Source organism: Haliotis rufescens, unplaced genomic scaffold (assembly GCF_023055435.1).
Source record: "Haliotis rufescens isolate VD_foot unplaced genomic scaffold, xgHalRufe1.0.p SCAF_1, whole genome shotgun sequence".
Classification (NCBI taxonomy): Eukaryota; Metazoa; Mollusca; class Gastropoda; order Lepetellida; family Haliotidae; genus Haliotis; species Haliotis rufescens.
This window is the reverse complement of record NW_025963779.1, coordinates 58,898,020-58,908,207: the sequence shown is the minus strand read 5'-3', so window position 1 is coordinate 58,908,207 and position 10,188 is coordinate 58,898,020. Positions and strand designations below refer to the sequence as shown.

The following is a 10,188-nucleotide window of genomic DNA, read 5'->3' as shown; positions in this document are numbered from 1 at the left end:
TCATACATAAACATTTCAGGCTGTCAGCATAAACCACAAAATTTATCTTTCAACTCTGTTTTTTTTCACCAAAATAATGTTCTAATAAGAGCCCGCTATTCCTAATTTTGAGAGCGCCATCGGCGCTTATTACGTCGAATACGGTATGCATTTGATAAATAACCACAAATAAATAAGACAGCCAATAGTTACCTTAGTATTGAAAGCTGATTCTGCTTTGGATTTCTCACTGGATCATAGTGATGGAAGTGACAGGCTATTATAGGTATACAGGATTTATTTATATGTGCTAAAATGAAGCTTTTGACACATAAAGACAGGACTATTTTATGGATCTAACCAACTGTGGATAGAAACTTAGGTGGGTTCATTGTCAACCTATCTTAGTGAGGTCATTAACAGTAGGAGGCTTATATCAATCTTTTCCTCCCCAAGTGTCTTGTAATCAGTTTAACGACAGCTTCTCTAACAGCCTGATTCATGTGGAATTAATGCATTATTTCTACCTGGAGCTGGGCACAGTAGAATACACATTCACAATAAATTGCCTCATTATCAGGGTAAGACCACAAACATGGACAGAATTCATAACAAATTTTCCAGAGTTCTTCATTCCATTAGAATCATGGGATTTGTCCACGATCTAACTTGCAGGTAAATACATCACATCATGGATGAAGAAGTCGCTGTGATGGGGCTGGCTGCTGACTTTTCAAGCCTGCCTCCCTCCATCGGTCTGTGAAACATAGACAATGTCAAGATAACACTTTCTGCAACTGCCCTACAAAGAAAGACCTCATGGAGATGTTAGTTCAAGCTGACCTATACTCAGTAACAGCTAGTCCAGCTGCCATTTGTAAACATTATTCTCTAAAAACAATCCATAAAAAAGGGAAACGTGTTGTGTGATGAGAAGAGGTTGTTGAGTTTAATGAATGTTTTATTATCAATGCTATTAAGGGGACTTTCTGATTTGAATAAAACTGCATAGCCTTTTAAATAAAAAAACATAGTTTCAGCAGTAACGTTTTTGTTACGAGAATGTAGGAAAATTGTTCTCAAGGTTATTAATGACTTTGTTAATGATGCTTTATAAATCTGTTAGGTCAGGTATGAGGACACATGAAAGTCTAAATGTGTATAGGGAAGAAATAGTGTTTCAAAACTGTGTCTGGTCTATCATGGTTGACTATTGCACTGCAATTTGCTAAACAGAGTTTTGTCCCTTAGGTATAGTGGATCCTGCGATCATGGGTTCCAATCTGAGACTATGATCCTTGGCTTGTCGAGGCTGTACCAAGACCTGCATAACGGTCTCTCCTCCCACAGTAGGCTGACATGCAATGATACAACTGAAGTTCTGTTCAAAGTATTAAACCCAATTTACAAACTCATCATGGTTCTGGCATAGCTCCACTTGTGTACATATCAACTGTTCTTGTTGCTATATATGGGGGCGGTAACCAAGTGGTTATAGCCTTCGCTCATCACGCCGAAGACCCGGGTTCGATTCCCGACAATATGTGGGTTTGATTGGGTACAATATGTGAAGCCCATTTCTGGTATCCACTGCTGTGATATTGCTGGAATATTGCTAAAAGCGGAGTAAAACCAAACTCACTCACTCACGTGTTATATGGCTGAAATAATGCCGATGCCATGTTAAAATTTAACTCACTCACTCACTCTGGCATAGCTCATCACAACTGTGCATTTCCCAACGTAACCTTTCGAAACAAATGGTTGTCATTAATTGGTTACTATGACAACAACTTAATCCTTGCCATATTTAAGCCGTTGTCCAAGCTGTGATAAGCCAAGAGAGGTCAGGTCTTACCCTCAGCTTAGCTAGGCTTAAGGGTGCTCTGGGTCGTCATTACTACCATAATGGCTCATTATAACTGCATATAGTTGGTTATAATGGGAGTAAGACTTCAAGTATATCTTCTACTTGTCTGTCTCTCTAACTGTCGAACCCTGCAACCTATTACCAATCAATATTATTATGATACAGACATACCCTTCGAAATTCTGACGAGTGAAATAAGGTTAACACTAGGCCTATGGTCTAGTCTTAAGAAAATGAATTTTTACAGGTATAGATTATACCTTATGATATTTAATGCTTGGGTTGATGTTTATTGCTAAATGGTATAATCTGACGGATAAATAAATTGAGAGGCAATGCAGTCTAGTTGTTTGAAATTCCATGTCTTGGTTTAAGATGATTCTCAAATAAAAATAAGTTAACAGCGTTTCAATCTTCAAAACTAAGAATTAAAAATAACATTATCTGGGAAGCACTTTTTTTCTTGTATTCCACCCACTGCAAACTTACATGTTGACTGCAAATATTTGTGCAAACTATGCACTGAACTGCAAGATGGACATGGGTGGCTTAATTCCTTAACCCTGCTCACATTAATTAAAACAGATTCAGATAACAAAATAATTCGAAATTTCTGCTATTTTCCACCAGTTGATCTGGATTTTGCACCAAAAAACCTGTACACTAAGAATAATATATTTTTCCTCATGATGTCTTGAATTCATGTTTTGTCATGATGTTTGACGGCCATTGATTTACTAGAAGCATTAATTGGGATGTTGTAAATGATCTGGAACTAAAGGAGACCAGTAAGAGAGCCTCATCTGTTTTATATTTAGATCTACCGGGTATGCATGAAAATTCAGAGTGATGAAACACTCTCCACAAGACTATATGACATGAGGGATAGCTTCAATTTTCCAATGTCAACCTTCCCTTTATGTTGAACAATACGCCAGAAGCTCCAGCAATTGGGGTCAACATTTTACAACTTTTGAAGCACAATCGAGCATGATTTTTCAAGGATGATTTGAAATGGAGTCATATGACTCTTTCTCAAAAATTGTTCGATCAAGGTTCATGGACTCAGTAAAGATTTGAAAGATGTTCATGATACAATCAGAATCGTACAATCGATTCTGCTTTTTGCAGAAGGGTCTAGCGCTTCCATTTATTTTACACTACCTCATATAGAGAAGCCATATATGTCAGTCTCTCAGATATTATAAAATATAATAATACATAAACTCTGCAACATTACTGTGTAATTGTAAATCTAGATGCCATTTCACTCAGAAACAATCTGGCTATCCCTAAACAAAAATCTGAGGACATCCCATTACGGGTCACATCAGACCGACCTTGCGCAAATTTTGACCGACCAATGGAAGGAGCTGACAAGAAGTCGACATTAGCCATTCAGAAGGCAGCTTTCTCGTGCTTTACCGTACCAATTTCAAATTGGTGACTATACTTTGAAACATATTTTGTCAAATTTTTGATTAAAAAATTGAAACCTGAACAAAAGAACACATTCTGGAATGGCAAATATATGGTCTAGGTTTCTGGCGTGCCCAAGGGAAGCAACTCTGCACAGCGAATCGCGGCACCTTAGACGACTGGGCCACCCGTGCCCCCCAATGGGCTTGTAGTTTCATAGACGTCGAAAATGCAGTAACACTAGAAAGTACATCAAATGTTATAACGCCATCACATACATGAAGCACTTCAAAGGTCATAATGAAACAGACAGAAATGCCTGCCTTATCGGCAAAATGACATATGCCTTACAATGATTATGTTTAAAATCAGATTTTATTTCTGTGAGTAGGTTTTAGTGAGTGAGTATAATCTTACATCACTTTTAGCAATATTCCAACAATATCACAGTGGGAAATCGAACCCAGGTCTTCACTGTGACAAGCCAAGACTTTCATCACTGGGCAAGTGTAGGTTTTTGAGCTGGGATCATTTATACAAAGTTTCAGGTCTATATGTCTTACGCTTTCAGAAGCACATCACAGTGGGAAATCAAACCCGGTGTAAAGTCTGAAAGTATACCCCCCCTTCAAAGTTTACCCGGGTAGATTCTTGGGCCTTCCAGAATCTACCCCAGGGTAGATTTTGGGAGCTCCCAGAATCTACCCCCCTTTCCCAGAATCAACCCCCAGGGGTATAATCTGGGAGTTCCCAGAATCTACCCTGAGGTATAACCTGGGAGCTCCCAGAATCTACCCCTGGTTATAACTATAATCTAGGAGCTCCAAGAATCTACTGCAGCCCTGTTTGATTTAAACATTTTTTTTCATGAATGTACATGAAGTTTTCTTTTGGGGGATGCATCTAACTCAGTCTTGATCTCTCCTGGTCAATTGCTGTAAAAACATTGTCATCTGATTAAGTTTACATAAATGCCTATTCAGTACACATCTAATTAGTTTTAAAACATGCACTTCCTGTTATTTATATTGAGAAGATGAAAGGTGGGAGCACCAGTTTTTCCAAACAGTATACATTATGATTAAAGAAATCTCACATGTTAGATGATAATGTACATGACTGTACAGAGGCGTATCCTGATAAGTCTGCAGATTCTGTAGCTGACTTCCTGTACAAGACCGTGTGCAGACTTGGCTGCTTTGACATTTTGATCAGTGATCAAGGTAGAGAATTCATCAACACTATAATTGACAATCTTATGACCAAGCTGGGAACTGAGCACAGAGTCAGTTCAACATACCATCCTCAGACCAATGGACAACGAGAGCGAGACAACAGGACCCTTAAGAATGCCCTCTCAAAGCTTGTCAACGACCGTGGAGACAACTGGGATGTTTTTATACCTGGAGTTCTGTTTGCCCACCATACATCTGTACATGCATCAACCAAGATGACACCATTTGAATGCATGTACATCAGAAAGGCAAAACTACCGATGGACATTAAGGACTCTCCAAAACCAAAAGAAGTTGTGATCAGTGATGATTTTCTCCAAGCCATGCAGAACCTGCGACAAAACATCACATCAAAGGTCAGCAACAATATTACAAAGCCCAAGAAGATTCAGAAGGAACAACATGACAAGCTACACAACAGTCATCATGAGTTGGGGCTGAGGACAAGCGTCTACCTGAAGAATTCACGTCAAATGAACAGAATTGGAGCTAAGCTTGAGCCAAGGTTCCTTGGACCATATGAAGTTCATCAAGTGCTTGGCAAGGGACGTGTTAAGTTGAAGAGTTTGAAGAGTGGCCAAGTGCTTCGCAACGCATACCATGGATCGAATTTGAAAAGACACACTCCACAAGACGTCTTCCCCACCAACCATACCAGTCCTGCTAGTCACTCCAGCTACACCAGGCCTACCACCAGATCTACCAAGACTACCAGTTCAACCAGTCCTAGCTGTCGCACCAGCCACACCAGTTCAAAACGCTCTGTCAGTCCTACTGTACCACACCACACCAGGTTTATGAGTTCTACCAGCTGTACCAGTCCCATCAAGTCCAAGAAGCCCAGCACCACAACCAGCAACACCCCCAAGAGGCCACATTACAGCTTCCAGCCAATGACCATTCAAAGAAGAAGAGAACTTTCTAAACAGTGACATTTACCTTCATTTAAGTCTGTTTATTTTGGAAGAGAGAAAGAATTTGAGGCACCAAAAAGACAACACAAGACCAAGGGTGATAGCAACTGCTTCTTCTGCGCCATTAGTTATTTTCTAACTGGTCAGGAGACGTCCCACTTACGCCTGAGAGATGCTGTTGTACAACACATGCGTGAGAAAGGGGAAAAGCTGGAAAACTACCTTCAGCAGAATGTGACGAAATACTTAAATTCGTCAAGAATGGCCGAAAATGGTGTCTGGGCAACGGATGCAGAGATTATGGCCACTGCTTCTCTTCTGCAAACTGACATTGTTGTCTATACCAATTATGGAAAGGAGCTGAAATTGCTATGCTACCCAACATCATTCACACTTGAGAAACTGTCCATTGGTGCAGTGTATCTGACCAACCTCCATGAACACTTTGACGTTGTAATAAATGTCAAGTGACATTGAAATAATTCAAGGAATCAATGGATATTGGTTTTCAGAATAAATTGCTCTCATATTTTATGTTAGTTTTCTCTATTTGTTATTGATAATAATATGAAACTCTGACTAAGACAATGACAATTGCTTCATGATATTACAGCCATCTGACTATATTTAGAAGAATTAGAATGTAAATGGACAAATAATTAGATTGTTTTAATGATGTGATGTCTTCTATATGAAGAATATATTCTTGATACTGTGATACATGCCTCCCCAAATAAAGGTACTTACAGACATAAGTGCATACTTATAATTGGTTTCAAAATGATTTTATATGCAATCAAAAGTAGGTAGGTCTATTCACAAAGCATGTTAAAGCTTATTCAATAACATAAGTGTAAGACATTTCCTCACACAATTCTCAACACCAACTTTCGAACTTACAAATTGATGATGACTACAATGAGTTAAAGTCAATGTGATTTGTAAGATATTTTTTATTAGTTTAAACAATATTTATTTCTTCCTTGCATGTATAAAACAACATTTTGAATTTTTGGATTCGATAACAATTTATTACCGGTATTATCTACACCAGGATAGATTTTGGGAACTCCCAGATTATACCCCCTGGGGGTAGATTCTGGGAAAGGGGGGTAGATTCTGGGATATGAATGTTTTAAAACTAATCAGATGTGTACTGAATAGGGATTTATGTAAACTTAATCAGATGACAATGTTTTTACAGCAATTGACCAGGAGAGATCAAGACTGAGTTAGATGCATCCCCCAAATGAAAACTTCATGTACATTCATGAAATAAAAATGCTTAAATCAAACAGGGCTGCAGTAGATTCTTGGAGCTCCTAGATTATAGCTATAACCCAGGGTAGATTATGGGAGGAACTCCCAGATTATACCCCTTGGGGGTAGATTCTGGGAAAGGGGGGTAGATTCTGGAAAGTCTCCAAAATCTACCCCGGGGTAGATTCTGGGAGCTCCCAGAATCTACCCGGGTATACTCTGAAGGGGGGTAGATTTTGGCACCTTACACCGGGTCTTCACTGTGACAAGTGAAGGCTTTAACCACTAGGCAACCCCACTGCCCTGTGTAGGTTTTTGAGACACAGTAGCTGGGATCATTTATACAGGCCTACATTTCTTGTGTTCTCAGAGGAGAAAATGTTGACAATGTAAACATTAAAATGACAGAGAGACAACACACCAGGACATTGAGTTCACTTGACTTTCAGTCAGGTGAGCTAAATCTGATTATCATCGAAACCAAGAATGACGAGGACTCAATTACAAATTACACTAAATGAACTAGGCTAAGGATACACCAACTATATTTCTTGTGTTATAGTTCAAAATCTACATTAATCTTGACGAGACAAATGTAGCTTACCGGAATGTTTTTAGCTGGGATCATATATACACAAGTAATGCTTCCTAAACTCAGAATAGCTTTTAGTAACTCAGAACAAACTGATAGATAAACTGGGTTACATGAAAAAGGTCAAAGTTAAGAAAAGTATTGTATGTTATTCTGCATACCATATATCATCATAAGTATCATAATGATACATGCAGAAATGGCTGAGCAATGAGCAAAAAGTACATTTTCAATATGGCTGCCACAATGGACATGTTTAAAATCGGATCTGACGTCCATGAACAAGTTTAGAGACACAAAGCTGACAGCATTTATGCAAAGTTTCAGCTTCATGCTCCTTGTAGTTTTAGAGGAGATGTCAGTTGAGTTGTGTTTTAAAACATTTAATTTTTTAAATAAATTTTAGAACAGAAATCGCCTAAAATCAATTTTTGTCGTCTGCCTCTTGGCATATTGACCAAGAAAATCCATAAAACAAATGTTAATTGGTCTGGCCTGAAACTTGATGACAAAACTGTCATACAGGGCATTATGTAAAGAAATTAAAGACATGCCCTTAGTCCCAGTGACGTTTTCCTAATCCCTTTCCTTATGAATGAAAGGATGCAAAGTTTGAACAGTTCACTGAAATGATCAAACAATTTACACATGATTAAACATCATGTTACTAAATTTTTGAAATGTTCTGTTATTACTATTGATGCAGGACACATCTTACATGTGAATCTATCAATCAATTCATTTTATTTCCTCAAACTGACCACAATGTATACACTTGTTGACCCATGGCATTATTCTATGTGACACGCAGAAGCAATAATGACCACAGTGGCAGCTGGAATGGTAATATTATTCCATTAATGCTCTTTTGGTTAACATCAAAGAGAATTGTTTGATGGCATTTCTGTGTTTCCAGATTATCATCTTGAAGGGAGCCATATTTAAGCAGAAAAGTTCTGTTTCATGTCTATATATATTCAAGGTGTACTTATGCTTGGATTTTGAAAACAATTTATAAAAAACACTTGAAGAGAATCCTTGGTGGTTATATCATGTTGTTGAAAACAAGAGTGTAAAAAAAATAAATGAATATTTCAGAGGCTTTTCAAAATGAATTTCAATCATGCCATGTTTCCTTCAGATTTGTACTGTATTTTCTTGAGTATAGTGCGCACCCAAGTATAATGCTTACCCCCCCCTCTAGTGGATTCAGTATTTTGGAAAAAAAATTTGAATATTATGTGCAGTAAAAAATTACCCCATCAGCGAATTCCGGCAAACGAACAGGTGTCAAAAAAACTTCGTCAGTACAAATTTGAAATTTGAGATAAAAAATCACCAGGCATGTTGATTTACCGTTTAAATTGAATTTTTTGTTCTGCTAGGCATTGTTTTAGATCCAGGAATTAAGATTACCTTGTATCTTGTAATCTCACAGAAGGTTGATTTCAATTTATTTTCAGACAAATACCATCTATCCATGATTAGAAATGAGTATTTTCTGAACTAATATTCAACAATGGAAATAGATAGCACCAAGGCACTGTTGCTCAGTGTTGTAGTGAAATCAAGAAAGGAAAGAATGGCTGTTAGTTGGCTTTTAATGTGGTCTGTTTGACGTCAGAGGACAGTGTGACATCAGTGTAGTAATATTTTATTGTTAGGGTAAGAAACATTCATGTACAGTATTGCAAAACTTTTGTGAAGCAGTTTCTGAATTTTATTGTGCAACATCTTCAACAATGGCCAATGTTGAGTGCAGTGGATATTGACTAGAAGATTACACAAGGTTTCAACCCAATCAATGAATGTTAAGGAGAAAATGCTTTAAGCTTAATCTACTGATTAATCTGAAACGCCATGAATTGTTGCATATCCTACCAGAGTATCAGCTCTATGTGCCTTTTAGATTCTGAAGAGATTATGCTTGAACATGTTTTACAATTGAAGAATTCAAAAATCTAAAAAGAATCTGAACTTGTCAAGTTCATGCCAAGAACAAATGCAAGTCATAAGCTGGTCCTACACATCTTCTTAAATTTTAAGCTTTCTGGGACTTGTGGTTTGTAAAAAGAAGTTTATTAAACATTTTCGAATTTTGAAAAAGAATGCTAAAACTTTATTTGCATAAACAAATTTCAATCTGATCGTATTGCAATACACATACCAATGCATACCTAGAACCCAAACTAGACTTTGTGGTGTTTGAAACAATGACTCCTAAACATGTTTCAGTGCTGTTATCATATTTGTTTTATATTTATAAATTCTTTTGATATTCTTTTAATGATATAAACATAGCAAAGTCCAATTATGGCTCCAAACGATGGAGAGATGAGTGAGTGAGTTGGGTTTAACGCCGCTTTTAACAGTATTCCAGTCATATCACGGCGTGTCAGCTTAATGTGGGAGGAAAGCCCGAAGTGAAGCAGGTCTCAGAGGTTTACCACTTCGGTGAAGCAGGTCTCAGAGGTTTACCACTTCGGTGAAACCCACGAGCACGGGTATGGTGCTGACAAACCTGGAAACATAATCTGGGCGAACCGGGATTCGAACCCATCATAGGTTTCTGGCGTGCCTAAGGGACGCAACTCTGCACAGCGAATCGCGGCTCCTTAGACGACTGGGCCACCCGTGCCCCCATGGAGAGATGAGAAGACATCAGGCCATAAGTATGTATTCAGTCTTGGTGAGCTAAAAAACGTAATTCAATATATTGACATTATGAATGACATATTTGGAATACTATCCATAACATCTACATTAAAGTTGTGTGATTTTGAATAGAAAATGACAATTTCAATCATGTAGTTTAGTGACAGAGTGATCCAAAGTTTAATGTAAAATGGATGACATTCGAAGGAAATAACATTGCAGCATTGTGACGCCAAGTCCATCTCATGATCACCAACTGATAAC

The 10,188-nt window shown here is 37.9% G+C and overlaps 1 protein-coding gene across 1 annotated transcript; it reads left to right on the top strand.

Annotated features, from left to right (window-relative positions):
* The first annotated feature begins 4,364 nt into the window (after window positions 1-4,364).
* On the top strand, window positions 4,365-5,435 carry LOC124131476. Its single transcript, XM_046494761.2, has one exon. The coding sequence runs from the start codon at window positions 4,365-4,367 to the stop codon at window positions 5,433-5,435; it is 1,071 nt and encodes a 356-aa protein (XP_046350717.2).
* Window positions 5,436-10,188: the final 4,753 nt, after the last annotated feature.